The sequence below is a fragment of the Gadus morhua genome, chromosome 3, assembly GCF_902167405.1.
Source record: "Gadus morhua chromosome 3, gadMor3.0, whole genome shotgun sequence".
Taxonomy (NCBI): Eukaryota; Metazoa; Chordata; class Actinopteri; order Gadiformes; family Gadidae; genus Gadus; species Gadus morhua.
The window spans coordinates 27,075,954-27,100,663 of NC_044050.1; the positions used below are offsets into that span (position 1 = coordinate 27,075,954).

At 47.9% G+C, this 24,710-nt stretch overlaps 2 protein-coding genes across 2 annotated transcripts in view; both read left to right on the top strand.

Moving 5' to 3' along the window:
* frmpd1a (FERM and PDZ domain containing 1a) overlaps positions 1–13,128 on the top strand; it is a 48,360-nt gene extending 35,232 nt beyond the window's left edge. Inside the window, 7 exon segments of the mRNA XM_030352387.1 lie at positions 863–1,082; positions 1,849–2,031; positions 4,259–4,403; positions 4,732–5,117; positions 5,119–5,815; positions 5,897–6,259; positions 7,323–13,128. Coding sequence (XP_030208247.1) covers positions 863–1,082; positions 1,849–2,031; positions 4,259–4,403; positions 4,732–5,117; positions 5,119–5,815; positions 5,897–6,259; positions 7,323–10,933 — 5,605 coding nt within the window. The 3' untranslated portion in view covers positions 10,934–13,128.
* An 830-nt stretch (positions 13,129–13,958) lies between these two features.
* LOC115540529 (multidrug and toxin extrusion protein 1) lies at positions 13,959–23,572 on the top strand. The gene is made up of 16 exons (XM_030351927.1): positions 13,959–14,653; positions 15,180–15,281; positions 15,719–15,787; positions 16,262–16,410; positions 17,184–17,226; positions 17,349–17,393; positions 17,472–17,569; positions 17,805–17,902; positions 18,998–19,179; positions 19,500–19,608; positions 20,096–20,171; positions 20,938–21,007; positions 21,438–21,570; positions 21,936–22,030; positions 22,370–22,433; positions 22,547–23,572. The coding sequence occupies exons 1-16, from the start codon at positions 14,342–14,344 to the stop codon at positions 22,759–22,761; spliced, it is 1,860 nt and encodes a 619-aa protein (XP_030207787.1). The 5' UTR covers positions 13,959–14,341; the 3' UTR covers positions 22,762–23,572.
* The last annotated feature ends 1,138 nt before the right edge of the window (positions 23,573–24,710 follow it).

Here is a 24,710-nt window from a genome sequence, read left to right on the forward strand (position 1 = left end):
ACACTGACACTCACACACACACACCCATGCACACTCACTCACTCACTCACTCACTCACTCACTCACTCACTCACTCACTCTCAAACGCACACACTCACACACAAACTGAGGACTTGTTTTGAAAAAGCACTTTGAATAATTTTTCACGTTGCAGATTGTAACGTTTGTGTGAGATCACGAGCCAAAGAGAGTCTGTCAGACGAAGGGATGTACACAAGCGTTGCCAAAACCCCCCACAGAGGTGGTGCACACTCCATTTAATCTGGATCGAGCCCCAATAAGCAGGTTGTCTAGACTATGGTTCCTCAACCATTTTATTACTGGGGCACAGTAAGCATATTTTAAATGTTTTCTAGGTGCGGTATGGTGCCGACCAACCAGTAAGTGCGCAACCAGGGCACAGACCATTATATTCCTTCCTCATCTAATCTAATGAACACAGATGCTGTAGGAACAATATTAAGAATATAAAAACTGTTTTATTAATAGACTAACAACATGACAGTGATATACTGTGTAAACATCAAGCCAATAAAAAGCTAGTCGCATGAAGACTGTGATTGGTGTGCAGCCTCTCATTTGATTTGTTTTTTTGAGCATTTAGAAAAGCTTGATGTCGTTTAACTGTGAGCATTTACTTAGAGATTCAAGATAAGATCTTGTTAGATACAAGATCAATGCAGGAAGATGAATGGAATTTAGAAAGTGCCATTGCAACGTTTGTCCACTAGGGACCACTAGATACAGACGCACACACACACACACACACACACACACACACACACACACACACACACACACACACACACACACACACACCAAACACATCCACTCATCAGAGCTGCGCCTGTGCTCTGCTCAGGAAGACCTGGGGCATTGAGAACTTTGTATCGTCCACCCTGCTGAGGAACATGAGGGAGAAGGACCTGAGGAAGGCGGTCGGCTACCACATGAAGAAGAGCCAATCACAGCAGGACCCCAAGCAGAAGGGGCTGTCCTTCAACCAGGCCCGCATCAACTACCTGGAGGAGCTCAGCGAGCTCAAGAGCTTCATGGGGAAGTCCTTCAGCGCCACCATGTTGGTACGCCTGTGTGGGACCGCCACAGACACAGACAGAGCAACAGACAGACATAGACAGAGAGACAGCAGAGACAGAGAGACAGACGCAGACAGCGAGACCGACACAGAGAGAGAGACAGACACAGAAGAACTTTGACGCAGACAAACGCGGAGAGCGACTGAGATTGACACAATACAACAAGCATATTTGTACAATTGGAAAACATCTACAAAACCACTGACAATGCAAAATGTTAATTATTAGTATTATTGATTTTCGATCTCCGCACTCGAGTAGTATTTATCCTTGCCTTGCATTTTTTATGAATGAGCCTTCTGCAGAAATGTATCGGAGCCGCCTCCTTTTATGGCATTTTTTGGGCGCCGATATATACTAATTGCAGTTCTTGTAAACACATCATTTACGAGCAGGTGTGATTCAGCGTGTTTACGCAGTGGTTAGGTCAATTTCCTGGATTTACCAGCGTGGGCTGCATCTGAAGGGGGACACTCATAGAAGCCCTGAGCCCTTCTTGGCCCAATGTTATATACACTGTAGCTCACTTATATATACACAAATAAAAGACATCCATTTTAGGTTAATTCTCCTGCCGTTGCCCTTGATTATTATTGTTTATTTATTTATTTCTGTTCTAGTATTACTTTGTGTTTTTCTTTCGCCGACATCGTTCGAGTGACGTTCAAGAGCGTAAAGCGTTCTGAATCGGCATCCGATTGAATCCGACTCATCCATCGCCCTGTTCCCACCCCCCTGAACCCTGAATCAGCTGCAGGACCGGGAGTCCACGGTGAGCCTGCTGGTGGGGGCGCGCTACGGGGTGAGCCAGGTGGTGAACCACAAGCTCAGCATCATGACCACGCTCACCGAGTTCAGCAGCATCAGCCGCATCGAGCTGCTGCCTGAGTCCGAGCGCATCAGCCTGGTCAAGATCTACCTGCAGGACATCAAGGTAGGAGACCAACCACAGGGAAGACACATTTAGATCCCCACTAATACAGCTATACCTGAAGTACATCAAGGTAGGGAGGCCCCCACATAACAGAGTTTTTCTCTTAAATTATTAGTTTCATACATATGTGGCCTGTAAGCCCATTGAGACTGTACCGGGGATGAAGGGCTATACAAATGAAATGTAATTAATTGAATACATAAGCAACACAACCCGTTAGCAAAACAACACGGTAGCATCACAACACGTTGGCAACACAACATGTTAGCAACACAACACGTTAGAATCACAACATGTTAACAACACAACATGTTAGCAACACAATATTAGCTTTGTTTGCTAGCACAGCTAACGTTGTTGACGAACCGAAGAGGTCAAAGGTAAACGTTAACCACCAAACTGCTTTAAGGAGCCGTTAAACCCGAAACCGAGTTAGTTTTTGTCTTAAACATGGTCATATGTCTTCTATGATCGTCAACATAGTAGTCTATGCAGTTTTATCACGGTTACTGAAATAAGTCCCCAATTTAGGGAACAAAGGGGACCTCCCCGAAACCCTAAGTGAACGTTGCACTCTGCTGAGAACCCAGGCTGCATTCTTTTCCTGACGCCTCAGAGCGTATTCCGCGAGGGGGGTCGTCCCAATGTTCCCCAGGTCCTATGTTCGCCGGGTTTAGGGTTATGGTTAGGGTTAGGTCGAGGGTTAACCCTAAACCTAACCCTAACCATAACCAATCGGAGGAGAGACATTCTAACCCATCACAGGCGAATCAGAGGCGAAAAAGGCGGTACTTGCCCCTACTGTAACGTAATTCATACCAAGGCCACATATGCCCTTACCAATTAAAGAGTCTTCTTTATCAGGCTAAGGAGGGATCCGGAGCCTAGGGAGGCGTCCAGCTCATAAAGGAGGCCATTCATCATGTGTCAATTCTAGAGATGCAAGCGGTCAAGATGTTCGAGTGACCCAGACACTCAAGGCCACAAGAACAAGTGTAATTCCCGCACATAGCCACAAACAAAGTTGCAATGCCAACACATAGCCGCAAGGGACAGCACAAAGACACACACGGGTTTCCAGGGGCGCGGGAGTTCAGCACCATGCTTAGCCAATCAGAGCACATAACTGAGTCCACGCCTGCCCAGTAGATAAGTCCCAACACATAGCCCGGGGGGTTAGAACGCTCCAGGTAAAGCATCCTTTTGAATGCCCTACTAAGTGTATCTCCACGCGTGTTTGTACAATTCCCCTCCTTTTGCTTCATGTATGCTAGTCCAAACCTTTGCTAAATAAAGAGAGTTAAAGCGATCCTGACTCGGCAGACTTTTTCCAAAAGAACACGACACTACCATCCTACAAAAGAATTATTTGGTGACAGGGTCCTATGTTCCCCGGTCACATACAAAGCGGGGGAACATAGCACACGGGGAACATAGGACCCGGGGAACATAGATACGCTCCCTTCCGAGGCACTCACGACCAACGGATAACGGCTACTGTATGAGTGGACGTGTGGCTCTCTGTCTTGGCAGCGGTTGACTGCAGTGTCAGAGAGGAAGTTTAGCTTTCAGGCACTTAAAGATTAGCGCTAGGGTGTGTGTGTGGGGGGGGTGGCTCTATCTGAGCAGTGGTTTCTTTAATGTCCTCGTCAAAGTGAGGATTGCGCTTCCCGGATGCATATAGTATAACGGTAAGGTGTGGGTGGATGGCGACGATCTATCTTAGCAGCTATTTTTATTAATGTCCTCGTCCAAGTGAGGGTTAAGTTAAGGCGTCCTGGACATTGATAGTATAGCACAACGGTGTGTTTTGTATTTCTTATTCAACATCGCTCATTAAAAAGGCTCATACACAAACGACGTCACTGAAATAGTATGACAAAGTTGGTGTGGGTCGTAACCATGGGGATAACACTTAAAACCCTAGCCCTAAAACTGTCAAACCAAAACGCATTTTTCTCAATCTCATAGTATTCGAAATTCTGCTAAAACAGTGGGTTCACTGGCAATTTCAGGTTGGAACAAACTATTGGGAATAAGGGTTTTATTTTACTGAATGTAATATCGCCTTGCTTTTCTTTTCTTCTCTTCCACTTGTCTCCTTCGCTCCCTGCTCCACTCCTACCATCCTCTCCACCTGACTCCTATCTCCCCTCCCTTCTTGCTTTACCGTTTCCCTCTTGAACGGCTCTCTCCTCCTCCTTCCGCTCCCATCACTCCCATGAAGCCCATCACGCTGTTACTGGAGTCCGTGGCAGCCAAGGACATGTCCTGCCTCATCGCCGGCTACTGCAAGGTGTTCGCCAACCCCGACATCCAAGTCTTCCCATGGCCGGAGAAACCCAAGAAGCACCGGGTGTCAGCGGAGGAAGGTGGGGAAGGAATATGAATACACCGCAAGGATACAGCGGTGTAGCGCGTCAAATTCAAGTTCGATTTCCACATCCCCACCGAGGGCGTCTACACTACTACTGATGCTAACAGACGAGAAATCACTGAACAATACTGACAATGTTCGTGCTATTTTTGTTCCGACATTTCATTTATTTGTATCTTTGTGTGTGTGTGTGCGTGCATGTGTGTGTGCGTTCATGTGTGTACGTACGTGCGTGTGTGTCTGTGTATGCATGCATCATGTGTGTGTGTGTGTGTGTGTGTGTGTGCATGTGTACATGCGTCTGTGTGCGTATGTGTGTGTAGGCTACGTGTCCCGGCGAGCGAGCGACTCGGACTCCTCCTCGGACATGGACGCCGACCCCTTGATCCACCTGGTCTCCCACGACAACAAGCCCCGCCCCCGCATCCGGTCCTCCTCGGACCCCGAGCGGCCCAAGAGGAAGGAGCGGGAGCGGCCGCGGCCCCCGGGGGCCAAGGCCAAGGCGGAGAAACCCTGGAGGAGCCGGAGGGAGAAACAGGACGCCGACACCGAGAAGCTCCGGTCATGTGACCCCACGTCATGTGACCTCCGGGCGGAGAACCAGGAAGTGGAGGAGGAACCGACGGCCGACGACGGGGAGTCGAAGGGGGCGGGGACGGAGGCGGGGCCAGTACAGATCGCGATAACGAAGGCCGACGCGGAGGAGGGGGGGGGGCGGGGCGGCGAGGGTCCGGGACCGGGGGCCGGAGCAGGAGGGGAAGGAGGCGGCGGCGGGCGGGGACGACTTCTGGGGCGCGGACGAGACCTTCTCGGAGGCGTCCGACTCGTGCCGGACGGACTCCCGCTTCCTCACCAGTCCGTCCAGCGACTCCCTGGACGCGTTGGAGGAGGACGACCTCGTTTCCTGTTCCTCCTCGTCCTTCGTCCGGGCGCCCTCCGGCCTTCTCCACCTCCAGGGCACCTCCTTCTCCCCGCGGCCCTCGCAGAAGCTCCGCCCCTACAAACACACGCTGCCCCACCCCCACCTCCTGGCCCCGCCCCCGGCTCACTCCCACTCCCTCGTCAGCCTCGCCCCCGGCCGAGACGAGGAGACGGCGACGGGCGGGGGCAGGAGGTCCGGCGACGGCGCCGACCCCAACCTCTCCTCGCCCTCCTCCTCCCCGACCGGGGACGGTTGCCCGGGCGGCACGGAGCCGCAGCCTCTGATCATCATCAACCCCTGTCGCCAGGACAACCTGATGAGCTTCGCCGAGCTGTCCCGCCACGCCGACGACCTGCCCAGCCCCCCCGAGGCCAGCGAGGAGGACGAGGAGGACGAAGAGGAGGAGCTGGAGCGGCGCCGGAGGAGGTTCCTTGAGCTGAGCGAGCCGCTGATGCGCGCCTCCGAGGGGGACGGCGCCGCCGGAGGAGGGGAGGAGGAGGGAGGAGGGGAGGAGGGAGGGGGGGAGGGAGGAGAGGAGGGAGGGGGGGAGACGGGAGGGGAGGAGGTGGGCGTGTCCCCGACCCGGACGCCGTCCCCGGCGCCCGTCTCCACGGCGTCGGGCGTGGACTACGTGTTCAACTTCAACCAGAGCGACGCGCGCTGCTACTACAAGCTGTGCTCCAGCGTGACGCCCGACAGCGCGCTCAGCCCGCCGCGCCCCGGCCCCGGCCCCGGCCCCGGGTCGGACGGGGAGCGGGACGCCAAGAAGGGGGGGAGCGGCGGGGAGGGGGGGCCGGAGGAGACGGAGCCGGTGCACATCCTCCAGCCGCCGCCCGGGTTCGGAGACAGCAGCTCGGAGGAGGAGTTCTTCGACGCCTGGGACCGCTTCTCCTCGCCGGAGGAGCCCAGCGCGGGAGGCGTTCCCGGAGGTAATCCGCTTCCATTCGGTCGTTCCCAAAACGCACTTCAATCCAGTTCTAGGATCTAGTTTCATACTAATTTGAATGATTATCTTCATGATATTGATTGATTTGATTGAATTATGATATATTTGCTTCTTAGTTTACATTCCCTATTGAATACTGTTTTGATTGATCCTTGTGGTCAGTGCCCCCATCTGCTTGGGAACGGATGGATATTCGGGATACTAGGGACAGGAAAGGGAACGTCGGATGGGAGCAAATGTTTTATAACAGCAGTGGCAATAGCCATTGATGGAAACTTGCTTTGGAGGAAACAAAATTAGGTTTTTATTTGTATTCACGCGCCACTGTCATTTAAACTGAACTGTTGGAACTACGGACTCACCCGGGGAGAGTTCCTATATCGGCTATGGTTATTTATTGATATAGTTTTGCCTGTAGTGTGTTTTGTTGAGCTCCCGAGTATTGAAAGCACAGATTTCTATACATATTCATAATGTAGACCATAGGCAGTGGCTGGGAGGGGCATGAGAGGACAATCATAGAACAGGAATCAAGTGATGTGTTCATCACTTGTGTTCAAATATAATAGATATAAAAATACAAAACAACTGTGTAATGTTGACATGTCTTTAACATGGTTGTATGATGTGACAGTATCAATGACTTGCTGCCTTTTACATGACCTGCCAACATGGACCGCAAACATTTTAACCATAAGGTAGAAAGAGTAGCATGTAGTTGCTGTCAGCAGGTTAGTTAGCCTTGTTCATTTGTGTTTAACACCATATCAACCATACCACTAAACCACTAAACGTTGGGATCAGTCACTTTCCGTTATATGACAATATTTGGCGATAGGACCCCCAAAGATTTCCAAAGCAATCACTTAACAGCCCCGATCAATTTAAATACATTGTTGTACATTGCAGGTGGGTGAAATGGTGGTATGGTTATGTAGGACGTTTTTTACGGTAGACTTTCATGTTTTCATCAACATACTTAAACCCAACAAAGGTGAAAACGAATGATTAATGACTTCAATTTTCTTCTCTCATTTCCCTTTTAGCAGAGATGAAACCAAACTTGGTCCGCACTCTGAGCCTTAGTGACATCAGAGCGATAGTAGACGAGATAGAAGGAGGACAGAGACGGGCCGGGATGGGGATGGTAGCGGAAGACGGAGGTGGAGTAGAAACCTTGGTTCAGCTTAGGAGGCGGTCGCGGAAGCGCAGGTCCTTCATGGAGACCACCTTCACCTCCATGGTCACCTTCCCAGAACCAGACGCAGACTCAAACCCCAACCTTAACTCAAACAGGACTCAACGAGGCCTCCCGTCACAGGACGGCGACACTTCACGTCTTAGCGGGGATCCGGAGGCTCCCGAACAAACCCAGAACATCTGTCCTACCGTCGCGTCCATGACCCACGCCGAAGGAGAACCGGCCCTCCTCGAATCCAAGCCCATCCCTTCCAAGTCCCGTGCCCGCGGACCCGGCTCCCCCAGGGGCTCCGGTTCTCCGGATTCGGACAGAGAGCTCCTCACGGCCTCCAGGAGGAAGAAGCAGGAGATGGAAATGGAGCCCGACGCCATGGAGTCCAAATCAGTGACGGACCTCGTGAAGACGTCTCCTCCCTCCATCACGGTGGTCCGTTGCCGGGTGGAGCCGGACGGAAAGGAGAGTGCCGACCGAATCGGGGACGGGAAGGAGGAAGGGGAGGAGGAGGAGGAGGAGGAGGGCAAGGTTGAGGAAGAGGCAGAAAGGAAAGTCGAGAGAGAGGAAGATGGAGAAGAAGAAGAACTCATGAAAACGCCGCAAAATGGACCCGTGTTCATCCATTATCGCCAGTTGTCCGAGATCATCGAGGAGTCGTGTAAGTGTGAGGAAGTAGGAGACGAGTGGTACGAGAAGGAGTGGGGAATAGTGAGGGAGTCGGTCAGTGGTGCCGAGACCCTGAAAGAAGAAGAGGACTCGAGTCAATCAGACAACGTTTTTGCTGATGATTTTCTCACACAGTTGCCACCTCCTCCAAGCTTTGCACAACCCCTTCCACCAAATTGCTTCTCGCCACCACTACCGGTTGTAGATAATCCCTCCCAGAATCCCCAGCTCTCATCTTCACAACAAGTGGGCTTGAATGATACGCAAGTGTACGTTTCAGAATTACCCAAACTCAAATTCCTTAACAGAGAACAATATGTTATGGTCAATACCGTGACTAAAAACGATGGAACAAGCAGTATTTCGAACTCTGACACGACGAGCGACGACGTCATTGACGTAGTCGAATCTGACAACGTGTTTGTTGTTGAGGATGAGGAAGATGACGAAGATAATGACGATAGTGAGGAGGATGATGTTGAGGAGGATGACGATGACAATAGTGTCCCTTTGAGTTTGTGTTATACACGTGAGAATTCTCAAAACAATCACAATGTTGACCATGACGCTGCTATGAAAGCTGCAGTAGCCTCTAGTCTTCCGTCACCAGACTCCCAAACCAAAGGCCACTCCAGTTCAAACCCTCTCACACCGATTACCTCCTCTGAATACGAAAACACGATCAATTCTATCACGGCTAAGCTCGGGGTTGCAACGGCTGCGTTGTCCCCTCTGTTAACCGCTGGTGGAACGATTCATCATGAGACTACAAGAGACAAGGCCTCCGGCTCGAATCATGACACAGATACAGTCAGGATTGGTTCCACCATGCCAGACGCAGAGTCTGCCTCCAAGGTTAGCTTAGGTATGGCCAGTGTAGCTGCGATTAAGCACAGCTTTGATGCCCCTTGTGACGGTTTAGCGCAAGCTAACACGACAACAGTCCACCATCTTTCCAAAGAGCCCCCATCTCCCACCCATTTCCTCTTCCAGACGTGCTCTCCCAGTATCATGGGCCGCCTGTCCGCCTCCACGCTTAGGGAGAAGATTCAGATGCTGCCCCTTTACCTATCTCGCTCCCAGGAGACCTTACCCCAAACTGGGTCGGACAGTGCATCCCCAAGCCCCTGTAAGGTGGTCTCTAACAACAGCCAGGACAGGAGCGAGGTTGCCATACAAATTACGGATGTCGATAACGTCACACAAGCAATGGACTTTGGGACATCACCTAGGAGGGGATCCATCGAATCTGACGACTCCGACGTTACCCTGACTGGGTCCGAGGTGGAGACAGAGGTAGACGGGGAGCTAGGATCCCCCTTGGTTCCTGAGACGACCTCTCCCACGGCCTCCAACGAGAGGAAAACGGCGGAGAGCGTCGCTGTGTCCAACGCAAACTCTGCCATCCCTGTTCAAAGCGAGCCTAGAACCACGCGCCACATGTCATGTGAGCCTTGCAGCGATACACCGGGTCCCATCGTCAAGCCTCCCACCTCCCTGGCCGTTCCCTCTGACACAGAGGCACGCACGCCCGGCCCCGTGAAAGAGGCTCCAGAATCCTCAATGAAAAGTGCATCAAACATTCCAGGTTTCATAATGAACAGTCAACAGTCATCTGCCACACCGCATCCAATGGTGGTCACGACCCAGACGCACAACGGGCCCGGCCTCTCTTTCTACAGCCCCACAGAGAAAGTAAGGACCAGTACCGACCGGCCTCTGACGGGCCTCTGCCGCCCTGCAGCAGAGGCAACCGGCGCACCCAAATCCCATTCCTCAGGTTGTGAGATGTTTACGATTTGTTCCGCCCAATCCCAGACAAAGGATTCAGTGTCCGTCCCCGCCATGAAACCCGATTACAGCTGCAGCTCAGTGCTCTCCTCGGGCTGCGAGTCGGCCGTGGAGGGGCTGCAGACGCCACTGGAGGCGTGCGGCTGCACGGCGGTCTACACCAACTGCTTCAGCAGCGGCGACAACTTCGACGACGAGCTCACCGTCTACGAGTTCTCCTGCCGCTCGCAGGGCAGCAGCAGGGCGGGGTCTACCTCCGAGGTGGGGCTTCCTCTCATCACCGCCGCCGGGCCCGTCTCCTCTTTTCTATCCAAGTCCCCTCCGTCCTTCTCGGCGTCGACGCTCTCTCCGTCCTTCCCGCGCTCCTCCATCGTCTTCTCCTCGGCCACGTCGGAGCTCAGCCCGCTCCTCTCGCCTCTGTCCGACTCCCAGGACAGCGTCTCGTCCCAATCGCACAAGGAGACCATCAGCTCCATCCGCCAGCACTGTTACCCGGCCAACCCCGCAGGCTTCCAGCCGCTACGGAGCGACGTGGACCAGCTCATCTCCATCCTTGAAGGCGGCGGCGGTCAGGGCGGTCAAGGCGGTCACGGGGGGCGCCACGCCCGGGAGACCTGCCCGGCGCACTTCACGGAGAACAAGCACGTGCTGCACACGGAGGCGCGCCGACTGATGGCGGGCTGCCAGAAAGCTGCAGCCCTGGGGCAGAACCCCGAGGAGACACTGGTCGCCCTGGCCGACAGCTTCAGGCACCTGGTGGAGCTGGCGGGCGCCTGCCTCTGGTTCTCGGGCTGCGACCGGTGCGACCGGAGGAACGGCGAGGCGGTGGCGGGGCTGGCCGACGTGGCGAGGTCCTTCCGGGACTTCTGTCTGGCGGCGGAACGCGCCTGCAGCAAGAGGAGCTGCCAGGATCTAAGTGCCAAGCTTCTGGCGAAACAATGCACGGCACTCACTGCCTCGGTCTTCTGCCTCACCCAGCTGTTCCGCACACTGACGGCGCTTTGAGGCGGCTGGAGAGGCTCAACTGTCATCCTCAGACGATAAAAAAGCTCTGCCCGTTGCCTCGCTCGTTCACAGGGCAGCCAGTGAGCTGCTTCTGTTGAGGGGGCAGAGTAGGACCGGGGACCGGAGGGGACACTGATATGAAATAACCTCAACTTACTCCCTTGTAAGAACTCCCGTGGGCCGGTTTATTAAGTTGATCGTGATCAACACACGGACCTCGTAGGCCCCCTTAGTGAGGTTCACGTTGACTCGGGGCAGGACCAATGAGATGCATGTGGATACCCTTGTGTATGCTGTGTGCACCTTCCGTAGCACAAAGTTACAACTACCATATCAGCCGATCACTGGACCATGGACTGAAAGGACATTGTCACAAGCAGCGAGAGGGCCACCTCGTGAAGAGTTAACGCAAACCTCTCTGCGGGTCAATGTGGAGGGTGTGATGTACTTGAATGTATTCTGTGTTCTGATTCCGGTTGTATTTATTTACGTATTGTTTCTGAGATATTATAGGCTTGATCTTTATAAAGACACAGCATTGTGCGCATATGCAAGAGAGGAATGTAGTGGATGGTAAATGAATGGTATTGTTTACAAGCACAGTATTAGACTGAAGAGGTATGGAATTAGAGAGGCCTTTACACACCCAGACACACACACACACACACACACACACACACACACACACACACACACACACACACACACACACACACACACAAACATACACACTCCGACAAAGTCTGCCTTGGATAAATCATGATTCACAGTGATGATGTCTATGTTTTCTGGTTTCGATTTGGATTTCAAACGATCTACTGTTGTCTTCATCTTTCACATACAAACAATCATAAATGATTTATCCCCATGTTACTTATTGTGTATAATACCAAACACTGGGGGAATGATTGTCGAAAATGGCATATCTTCAAGAAAGCTACACATTAATATTTTTTATTACAACAGGGAATGACGTGGTGAAAATAAATGATGTAAGAGTCGAAGACACGTACCAAGTTACTTGGTACGATGACTTCTTAAAACTGTTGAGTCGAAATCCAAGAACAAAGGTAGCGGTTCCGAACACCTTATATTAATTTTGAAAGTGGTTAGGTTGGATTGAATTGCAGTTCTTACGTTGACGTGATCCTGAATTTGTGTGAATATCATCTTGAATGGCTGTTAACATGTCTGCTAGCTTTTCACTTGTTGGGATGTTTTTTCACGGTTTATGCAAAGTCCAACGCTGCTGCACTCGAAAACCCGGCGTGTGTTTTTATTTTGTATTTACTTTTTACTCAACATGCATTGTAATATTACTGACCCATTAATAAATAATACGACCAATAATCAAAATGCAAGACAAATTCAAGTCAAGTGTGGAAAAGGGTATTGGGATCCTACTCTAATAGATTTACCCATTACTATTATTATGAGTGTTATAAATTAATTACTATATGCAATACATCGACTGATTACCTGAGCTTCTTTCCAGTCAGTACAAAGGGGGCCACTAGTAACTAATGATACCGTTTTATGTGCATCAGCCGTATGGTTTGGCGTACAACACAGCGAAGAACGAAGAGTGCGGATCCAACCGAATGCCAGCCAACCATTACAGGGGCAGTCATTGGTGGATCACCGATGCTCGCTAACCTTAAAACCATAAATATATTTTTCACACTCTGCTGCAAAAATTCCTTGAGCTTATGATAGTGAGTAAGCTGTAGCTCTGCAGTGTTTTCACTTGGAATGTTTCCTGCTGCGAAGGAAAAAGAACTGGCACGCATCGGACCTGCATGCACACTGAAGACAGTAGACTCCAATTATTGATCTATTTTACAGTGGCTAGAAACATGTTATATTGCACAGAACGTTTTACTTAATTATACCCTTTATTGCAACTGTGATAAACAACAACACTAATTTCAAGTTTGACCTTTATTCAAGTTTGACAACCTAACACAATTACTTATAGGTGTCATTCTTCACAAAGAACTGCATAGACCCCCCTCCCATCCCAAGACAGGTTGTAAAGTCTGCTGTAACAAAGCATGTCGTAATTAACAAGCCATAAGATGCATTAGTGTATTGTTCTTTCAGGGATTTGATCTGTGAATGACTGGATGATGAGAAACCGGCTCCTGCTTTGTAATGCTCATCTCCCACCATTAAACCATTTTCTTTTTTAAGGATTCTTGATTTCATTTTTTTTTCTCAAAACAACTCAAAAAGGGATCTGGACAGATGGGAGATAAATATATTAAATGAAGACAGTAAAAACAATACTAGGGCATACAGCTCAAGGAATTGTCATGTTTATAAATAGTTTTTAATGAAATCCATATCATCTTCAATTCAAGTTTCGTTTCTATTCTATTCTATTCTATTCTAGATTATTCATTACCATCCACGTATCCGTATTCCGTATTAGTCACGTATGTGGAAGCCAAGTATAAAAGCGTTATTACCCAACTTGAACTCTGACTGGTAAATGACAGCCTAGCATCACTTCCGCCGTGACGTGTGGAGCCTGTGGAGTCTCAACTGTGACATAGTGCACTTAAAATGGGGACAGCTTTTTGTAAAATTGACAAATATATTTTAAAAAAAAAATGTGTGTGCGTGCCTGTCTATGTGTGTGCGTGTGTGTGTGTGTGTGTGTGTGTTTGTGTGTGCCTGCCTGCGTGCGTGTGTGTTTGCCTGTGTGTGAGTGTGTGCGTACTGCATGCGTGTGTGTGTGTGTGTGTGTGTGTGTGTGTGTGTGTGTGTGTGTGTGTATGTGTGTGTGTGTGTGTGTGTGTGTGTGTGTGTGTGTGTGTGTGTGTGTGTGTGTGTGTGTGCCTGCGAGCGTGCGTGTGTGTGTGCGTGTGTGTGTGTGTGTGTGTGTGTGTGTGTGTGTGTGTGTGTGTGTGTGTGTGTGTGTGTGTGTGTGTGTGTGCCTGCGGCTCGGGGGCTTCTGCACACATGGCGCTGCCTCTCGGGGGTCCTCCCTCACTATAAAATACTCCGACGCAGCGGCTTTCACTACACCGCTAAGGACACTCCTCTCGCTTTCATTGGGCAGTTCCCCCACTGTGGATGCCGGCGCCCCCCTGAACTTATAACTATAACCCTTGCCCAGTCTTCAGGTTGCCGAACTATCGTTCTTCTCTTATTCAGAATTAAATGAAAGAAACACGGCACGTTGGAACTATCGTCTTACTACATCTGTCGCTCAGGACAACCGAGGCTATACAGTAACGCAGTTAAAAGAGTGATAGCCTCGAAGAGACGCGCCCATTGTTTAGAGTGATTGGCGCGCAGAACGTAATAGGCTATGATGTTGATGTTTGACCAAGTGCTCAGTAGCAGTCTTCCATAAGTGTTGCCTGTCAGTGTCCGTCATCCTGTGCAAGTATCAGAGTAATGGAACACGTTCCTACCGCGCCACCGGCAACGTGTCCACGCAGGTCCAGCATGGACAGATCAGAAGCGGTATCTCTCGGGATTTATTCGACTCCGATTCCGGACATAATCAAAATGGAAATCCCTAATTACAAGTTGAAAGAAGCATTTGAAAGCCAGAAAGAGATAGAAACCTCATCAAACGTGTACGAGAACCCCAAAGCAGACCCTGAACACGCGTGTTGCTGCAGCTGTGTCTCTCGCCTGTCCAAGTTGGTGCCGAAGGTCTACCAGGATGAGATAATCCACATCCTGAAGCTGGCTGGACCGGTGGTAAGGTTCTTTAAGACACTATCATTTGCTCTGTAAAACCAGGCTGAATCGTATAATTATTATTTTTATATATTTTTTTTGTATTTTTAACTAACAATACGACCTCGTTTACTGTCTGGGATTGAAAGAAAAAGAGGGATTTCTTCATTGTGAAACTACTATTAAAATCAAGTTTATTGTTTAAACGTTGTTGGTTAACTGTTTGATGATGATCTAATTTCGCGCTGTCATGCTCATTGGCCAAAACGGGCCTAATTGTTTCTAAACTAATAATGATGAAACGTTTCTTTTGGACAATAATATAATTTGCTCTGTAGAACCGGCTAAATCGTTTAATTATATAGGCCTATATATATTTCTTTCTTTTTCTTTTTAACTAAGAATACGACCTCGTTTACTGTCTGGGATCGAAAGAAAAGGAGGGATTTCTTCATCGTGAAACTACTATTAAAATCAAGTTTACCTTGTTGGTTAAATAGGGCATACTTGTTTCTAAACTAATAATGATGCAACGTTTTCCTTGTAGATGGTGTCTCAGATGATGGTGTTCCTCATCAGCTTTGTCAGCACAGTGTTCTGTGGTCACATGGGGAAGACAGAGCTGGCCGGCGTGGCCTTATCCATCGCGGTGAGATTGTTTTAGTATCTGTATGTGTTAATCCCATAGGTTAATCCCTCATTCCGTGTTATTCCATTCTGAACACGATTGTCATTGGAAACGAAGTTGTTGCGGTGTAGTAATACTATGGCACCTGGCTGTGCCCACTCATTGGTGCCCGACAAAGACCTCTTATATCACCAGGTTATTATGAACCCAATGGGCCATTTCAAGGGCACAGATTAAACATCATACTGCAATTACAAAGGAAGGCCGGCCCACAGACACCCTGGAAATCATTGATTCATCGTGATGTTGGTTCAAGGAACCACAAAAGTGATGTTTAACCAGAGTGACCCGAATCCTACATTTTCTAGATCATGTTTTCTGCGTTGAGCTGACTTATAGCATGTAGTTCTATCGCATGACTTGATACTTCACCCTAACACCTTTTCTATTGATTCCAGGTGATCAATATCACCGGTATTTCCATTGGCAGCGGTATGGCGTCGGCCTGTGATACGCTCATCTCCCAGGTACTATATCCACTACACAGCGGCATGTGGCTGAAAAGGTAGAGCATGTTGGCTGGTAACTGGAAGGTTGCTAGTTCGAGCCCCGGCTCTTCCTAGCGGAGTGTGGAGGTGTCCCTGAGCAAAACACCTCACCCTAACTGCTAGCGACGAGCTGGCTGTTGCTTTGCATGGCAGACACCGTCGTCGGTGTATGGGTGAATATTAGGCATTATTATAAAGCGCTTTGCCTGACCACTGGTTAGAAAAGCGCTATATAACCGCAGTCCGTGTATCAACTACAACGCCTATCCTTCACCTAACAACCGGATCTCCCGACCCACGGAAACGGGCACAAACAACAGCGTTCACACTGTTTACGCTGGGATCCAGTTTGTTTTCTTGTCCCTGGATCCCTGTGGTGTGAGAGGGTGTGATGGCGGTTGACCTCAGCTCTGCCCGGTGTGGTGTTGCGGTCTCGGTGCTCTTCCTCTGCAGACCTACGGGAGCGGGAACCTGAGGCGGGTGGGAGTGATCCTTCAGCGGGGCATTCTGATACTGCTGCTGACCTGCTTCCCCTGCTGGGCCCTGCTGGTCAACACCGAGCCCATCCTCCTGCTGGTGAAGATGAGCCCGGAAGTAGCCAGGTTAGCCGCTCGCTAAAGGCCCTGCTTGAAGCCCGATTAGCCTAGCTTTCTTATGGAGTTTGAGTCAATGGGCTGGGTTTTCTACCTGAAAGGTGCCCCGGCCGATTCTTAATTAACATCACAGAACATAATCTCCCATTAACAATCACATTAGAAAACAGAATCATAATTTGATTGATTCATGTATTTTTTATTAGCATGTACACTAAGCTTGACTGTCCATACATTTACATTTAGGGCGTTTAGCAGCTGTTTTATCCAAAGCGGCTTACAATAAGTACATTTGTCAGAAGAAGGAGAAACAACAATGTATCGCTGTCGGTACAGTAAGGATGTTCATAGAACCAAGTGCCAAGAACTAACAATCGCTAGGTTAACCCATTCCCTGTACACAACAAAGATAGCTAGGATAAGACGCGACATAATGCTAAGTACTATTTTTAAGTGCACGGATGTACAATATACAATAAGTGAGTACATTAAGTGCCAGGACGTATAACATACAATAAGTGTGTAGGAGGGGTGTGTGTGGGAGTTGGGTAACATCACAGAACATAAAATAAAACAGAATCACAATTAGATTGATTAATATCTCTTTAATTAACGTGTACACTAAACTTGACTGTAAATACCACATTATAATAATAGTGCCACACTGAAGTTTCCAAAAGAATAAATGGCATTCTCGCTTGAAGGATTGCTCTATGCTTGCTCGAGGGTGAATGATTCTTACTCTCGTTTCACTTTTTTACTTTCCCACCGACCCCCTGAAGACTCTCACAGTTCTACGTGCAGATATTCATGCCTGCCCTTCCGGTAAGCCCTGCATTCCTCTTAATGTCAGAGTCTTCACTTGGCTCCTTCCACTCTCATTACAGACCTATAAACCTGTTCAGTGATTTGGCTCCTGATTTATATCCTCCATCTTGTCTTTCTAGGCTGCCTTCATGTACCAACTACAGGCCCGCTATCTTCAGAATATGGTACGCAGTTTGGACACAAAGCACTGGTTTTATATGCGTTGTTTTGATATTCATGGTGTTTTATTATTGCGGTCATAGGGTATTATATGGCCCCAAGTGATAACGGGACTTATAGGAAACATTCTCAACGCCATCATCAACTATGTCTTCCTCTTCCCTCTTGATATGGGTGTCGGGTGAGTGTTCACACCACAGTGTAGATCTTTTTAATAATGACATATAACAATAAAAGTAACATCCAACAACCAAATTGCCTTGATCGAAGTATCACTTTCCAATCCTCTACAACGTACATTTTGAGTTTTCATCACCTCAGCAGAATGAACAAAAGTCTGCAGATGAACCTCAAACACTCCCTGCCTTCCCCTCTGTGTCTCTAACATCTGCCTGTTGCTCCCTTCTTCAACACAGTGGCTCTGCAGTAGCCAACGTGATCTCCCAGTACGTGCTGGCCGTGTCTCTCTTCGTCTACATTAACTGCAGGGGACTACACAAGACCACATGGGGAGGTGAGCTGTTTGGCCCTTTTCTGGCTGAGACTTCACTGACTTGATTCGATCATTTCGGAGGGAGAAAGCCAGAGATGGTGGTTTAACATGGTTATTATGCTATAATAAGAGTTGTCCTGTGTATCGAAGGGTTTTTGTAGATAATCCTGAAGTACACTCCTGTAGTAATTACTGCTCTGTTAGGAATCCCTCATGTCAAAGGTTTGGAGCTGTTGTTCCACTCTTTTCTGGTGCGAGTACCAACAGCAGACCAACGTTTGACAACAGGGAGCACTATACAATCTCCCACGGGGTACATCAGATGTCCCAAGCCATTGTGTAGGTCACATACGATACAGAGCAGAACCACATCAGGTGTAGGCTGGTGGTGGTCGAGGGTGAATTCTGCCCAGCACTCTTAACTTTGCAGAGTGGTTGCGATAGAAGGTCTTAAATTGCACGTGCACGTGCATTCGATTGGACCGCGTTAGCGGCACATGACTAGAGGGTGTAATGTGATGTACATTCGGAGCTTGGCGTTTATCGAATCTAACTCTTGGGTCTTTGATTTGTTATTCAAAGTGTTTTCGTTTTGAACCTTACCCTGTTTAATGTTTGACAGAGCTTGATAAAATCAATAATGTAACTCTAACTCTAGTGATGCTTCTCTGGAGACAAGGTGTAATCCTTCCCTGCAAAGTAATGCTTGATTTGACAGCACAATGATTGTATCATTGTGCTGTCAAATCAAACCAGTAAATCATTACTGAAGTATCCTAGCTATCTTTGTTTTATTTGGGGAATGGGTTAATCTAGCAAATGTAAGTGCAAGTGTAAGTTTCTATGAACTAGTTCCTTACTATACCGAAATCGTTGTACTGTTGCCCTTGCTTCTGACAAATTTCCATATTAAGTCGCTTTGGATAAAAGCGTCTGCTAAATGTAAATGGAAAGTATAAAATCTGTATTTCTCCCTGAGCAAAATTATTGTTAAAAGAGTTTGGTACATAATCTCTTAGACTTAGTTTAGTTGTAGTTATTCTTTCTCCCATCCAAAACAACCTACTTGACCCTTTCAGTCTATATCTGTACATGGCCGACCCTTGTGGGTTACAGGTTGGTCCCAGGAATGTCTGCAGGAATGGGGTCCCTTCATCAAGCTGGCCATTCCCAGCATGCTCATGCTGTGCCTGGAGTGGTGGGTCTTCGAGCTGGGAGGGTTCCTGGCCGGCCTCATCAGTGAGCAGGAGCTGGGAGCTCAGTCAATCGTTTACGAACTGGCGACGTTGTCTTACATGGTGATTCCAGTGAAGCATTACTTCTTTCGCGAATCAGCATGACACAGCTTTTGTTGTACCTCGGTCCACCTGGGCCTAGCTCAGGGATGAGTGACAAGTCACCAAAATTGATCAAATCTCAATAAAGCAAATAATTACGTATAATATATATATATGTTAAAAGGAAAATCAAGATGGGCTGTGATTTAAACCCACCCATACCTGCTGTATTCTAGCAGTAATGAAGCTGCGTTGCATGCAAAGAAATTAGTAAAATGTTCACTTGGTTACGATCCAATTTACACACACTGGATGTATAAATATGTCCTGTGTTTCCACAGTTCCCTCTGGGATTCGCGGTGGCGGCCAGTGTGCGTGTTGGGAACGCTCTGGGTGCTGGGAAAGTAGAGCAGGCCAAGCTGACCAGCAAGGTGGCCATCGTCTGTGCAAGTACGTCCGGCTAAACTACTTTATCAGGGTGTCTGGATTCTCTTCACTGAAAGATTCTGCTGATTGGTCTATTCTGCAGTGTTCTTTTTGGGCCCACTGGGGCCTATGGGAGTTTCTCCTGGCTTATTGAGTTCTTAAACAACCTTATTTATGGTGTCTGTACCTCACCATGCGTTGAATGAGCTTGCATTTCGCTGCGACCAGGGAATTTGTAGTTGATAGAAGTGTGCAAAGTATACACAAAATGAACCCCAAACTGCTAGAACAAAGCCAAAGTTTACCGTTATTATGTCGCAACCTTCCTTTGATTACGTGTTATACATTTATTTTAAATGTCAATCTTAACTTCCAAATTGTAAGATAGTGTTTACAGAATATAACTAAATATGAATGCTGAATTACCCCCCGTTAAGTGTCTCATAACATGTTGTTCATCAAAGTATCCAATACTTTCATAGCTTAACTAACATTTGATTTCTTGCTACAGTGATAGTCTCTGTTTTCGTTGGGGCTACTCTTGGTATCTCAAAAGATTACGTTGGCTACATTTTCATCAAGGATCGGTAAGTACGAAGAACCTTAACCGTGTTCAAAGGTACTAGGTGCTAAATCCTTACACCTGCTTCTACCTTCCAATGTACCATAATTGTAGGGCTGTTGCAAATAGGTGTTGGACTCATAAGCACGACTTGTATCGACAGGCAGGTAGAATCAGAAAGTGTGGTCTTTACTGGAGGCAATGGTTCGGTACACGCGCGGGCAGTGGTAATCAGGGCAAAGGTACAAAAAAGGCGACAGAAGAGTCGAGGGGTTGATGCGGTTGAGCAGATATTTAATGGATCACTGGGATAATAATGCTGGGACGCTCGACATGGAGGTACTCGGACTAACTGGCACAGAAGGAGGGAAACACATTGACTTAAATCCACTAGTAGGGGAGAGGTAATGAGGGACAGGTGAAAACAATTAACGTGACACGGAACACTGGCAGCATGGGACGTGACAATAACCCTACTCACTCTCTATGTTGTAGAGGACGTAGCTCAATTATAGCAGCTTACTACAAGATTTCATAACATAACCAGGAATACTTGACCTTATTATAGTGAACCATAACATAACCAGGAGTCTTTGACCTTATGATAGTGAACGATAACATAACCAGGAGATGTTTGACCTTATGATAGTGAATGTATTGGATTTTGTTATTTAGTCCAAAATCCAATGCCACCATTCTTCTCAATGCACCTTTACTCAATACATTTGTACTGTGTTTCCGCAACATCGCCACCAGCTAACAGAACTCTCTCTCTTTGCTTGTATCCATAGAGGCATTATTGACCGGGTCGCTGACGTCATGATCATATACAGTTTCTTTCACCTGATCGACTGCATAGCGGTGAGGAACGGACTCGCTCAACACAGGAGCCACAAGGCTCAGCCAATCGGAGGGTCCCTCTGTCCTTTCCTTCCGTCATGTGTCCTTACATTTACATTCAGGGCATTGAGCAGACGCTTTTTATCCAAAGCGACTTACAATAAGTACATTTGTCAGAAGAAAGAGAAAACAACAATATAGTGCTGTCGGTACAGTACGTATGTTCATAGAAACAAGTGCCAAGCACTAACAATGGTTAGGTTAACCTATTCCCTGTATACAACAAAGAAGGCTAGCATAAGATGCTAAGTACTATTTTTGTAGTGCAAGGACGTACAACATACAATAAGGGCATAAGAGGGGTGTGTGTGTGTGTGGGGGGGGGGGGGGGGTAAGGTGTCCTGTGCACAGTATGTTGATGGCGTGGCGATCTGTGTTGTGTTTCCCACAGGGTGTGACGGGGGGTATAATCAGGGGGGCCGGGAAGCAAAGCATAGGTGCCCTCTGTAACTTTGTGGGCTACTATATCATCGGCTTCCCCATCGGGGTGTCCCTGATGTTCGCCGCTCACATGGGCATCGTGGGTAAGTGGGAAGAAACTGCAACACACCCGCCGATCCAACCATCCAATCATAGGCCCAATCCCATTTCTACCCCTTACCCCTTGCCCCTTCCCCTTACCCCTCCCCCTTGTTTTGAAGGGGTAAGGGGAAGGGGTAAGGGGTAGAAATGGGATTGGGCCTAATCCCATTTCTACCCCTTACGCCTTCCCCTTACGCCTTCCCCTTACCCCTTCCCCTTCCCCCTTCCCCTTCCCCCTTCAAAACAAGGGGGAGGGGTAAGGGGAAGGGGTAAGGGGTAGAAATGGGATTGGGCCTATGATTCAACCTGTGATGACACAAAGGAACATTCTCTCAAGGTTTCTTTTTTCCCGTTGCCTCACTTTCAGGACTGTGGACGGGACTTTTGTTTTGCGTGGCGATACAGGCCGTCTTCTTTCTGATTTTCCTGTCTAAACTGAACTGGCAGAAGGCCAGCGATGAGGTGAGGTTGTAGAGCCGGACTCAAGCTATCAGCATATTACCCCCCCCCCCCCCCCCAAAAAACATTACTACTGCAGTGTACACTGAAACGGATGTTCTGGCATGCTGTCATGCATGTTGAAGCCGCTGCTCTTAGATACATGTCGAACCCGCTGTTCTTACATGATTTGTGAAACCGCCGTTCTTACCTACATGGTGAACACGGCTGTTCTTACATGATTGGTAAAACCGCTGTTACACATGCAGTTACCTACATGCAGTTACCTACATGCAGACATGCCCGGTGAGACCACTCTTATGACATTCATGTTGAAACCCTGTTCTTGACGTCAATGAACAGGCACTCGTGAGGGCTGGAGTCCAGAGAGTGGAAATAAAGGACGAGATCGAGATGGAATATGAAGGTAATTAAAGACATCTCGTTGTTTATCTGTCTGACTCTTAGTGAACAACTCTTTTTGCTTTGATTTTTCTAACGACGCCGTTCAAATTTGGCAACCGTGCGTTCCTTGTTCAGATGTAGGCCCGGGCGCCCCCCAGCTCAGTCTGAGCCCGGAGGAGGGGGAGACGGTACCGACCCCGGACATCAAGGTGGGCGGGGCCACCACGGTGGGCGTGGTACTGACCGGCAGACAGCTGATTCTACGCCGCGGTCTGACCCTGCTGCTCGCCGTCTCCTCTTTGGTGGTTGCAGTCCTCCTGAAGTATCTGTTCGTTTCCCTGCTCCGATAGTTGCAACCACCACAATAACTACTTTCTGCTTCTGATCCTATAGGGGTGTGTGTGTGTATGTGTGTGTGTGTGAGTGTGTGTGTGTGTGTGTGTGTGTGTGTGTGTGTGTGTGTGTGTGTGTGTGTGTGTGTGTGTGTGTGTGTGTGTGTGTGTGTGTGTGTGTGTGTGTGTGTGGAGACAGACATTTATGGTGGAAGTCCAAGTCTGGATTGAGTTTTTTGACTAACATACTCAAACAACATCATCCATGAACGGTAATGTTGTTTTACATCTGAACGTGCCATACCCAAATAAAACATCAAAATTCCAGCGTCTATTCTCTCGCCAGTTGAGGGATGCCTCTATTTATATGGGGCTAATTTGTGACGCTATGGAAACGCCCTGGACAATGTTTTACCAAACGGCCCCTAGATGGTGCTAGAGCACAAGGCAAATGCAATTGCCGGTGAGCGAAGACCATGACGTGAATGCAATTCCTCAATTAATATTTATCGTAAAGTTGGTTAACACAATTTGCATAAAGCCAGAGTAAATTCCCAACCTGTTTGTCTGTTGTGCTTCTTGTTGCACATATTTGAGGTAGCCTAGTAACTGAATTGAAGGTTCAAAACATTATTTTTCACTCTGCACTTTGTTCTATATGTCACATTGTGATACTTAGTCATACACTTCGCGTTTCAATTCACTTACTTTAGTTGCATTAAATTTATGTTTACCGTTTCACAGCAGCTAAGGGAAATGTGTAGTTTCTCTTATGAGTCGGTGATCGGGTTGGTGATCTTTTAATCTCTTAATAAAATATGTAAATCTACCAACCATTTGTTCTGGTTCCTGTAGCGAATCTGCCTGCTGTCTGTCCGCAGCTAAATGCAGCACTGCAGAATTGTTGTAGTAAACGGATATTGATTGCTTTGACTTCCCCCAGACTGACCTGTGATAAAAGCACCTGCTAAATTATGTAATTGTTAATCAAATGTAATGTATTTTTTTAATCCAATGAAGTAGGCAAATTGGCATCTCTCTATTGATGCATATATTATAAATTATTTAATTCAGCAAATAATGTTTCCTTCTCAGACAGAAGGGGGAGAGAGAGTGAGAGGCCACACGTTCAAATAGATGTTATATGACTCGCTCTATCGGAAATATGCTCTCAGCATTATTTTTGTGTTTGTGTGGCGCGAGCTGTCAGTATTGAATATGTTCAAATGTGGTCGACTACTAGTACTTTCTAGGCCCTTGAGAGTATTAGGGGGAGTGCTGAGCTATGCAGGTGCCACGCCACCCACAGCATTACACTGTTCTGTGTGCCACTGGTAAAATGATCATTTGCTTGCGTTGCTATGAACATAACATGAACGACAGATAATATAACTTATGTGAATTTTATGAAATTATTGTAAAAATCACTATAAGTGTTAGCTACAATCATACCAGAATTGATCATGACAGGAGACTATATGGGATCCATTGAGGATGTGGGATTTTTTGTGGTGTAGATAGGTTGTTGTAGGCTACTGCATGTATTTTATATGTGTTGTTATTTATTTTATGTGGACCCCAGAAAGAATAGCGACCGCAGCTGTGGAAGCTAATTGGGATCTGAATAAAGATAAAAGATTATCTTACATTTCTAACGGATCGGGAAATATATGAACGTTTGTTCTCTGCTATGAGCTCCGCAGGTTGTCCATGATGTTAAAATGCATGCGACCTGAGAAGGGAACAGGTCATCAGTGCCGGGGTAGAAGCTAAGGCCACTCCCCGAGTCCATAGGAGGCCCTATAGTTAGGAGGCTGCTTCCTCTTCTTTAGGGGTTTTCTATGGGGTCAGAACAGTCTCATTAATAATGAATGCACAGAGAAGGATTCACAAATGTATTTTGTGATTTATATATAAATTACTCTCTTCCCACAAATACATTTCAATGCACACATAAATGGATATCG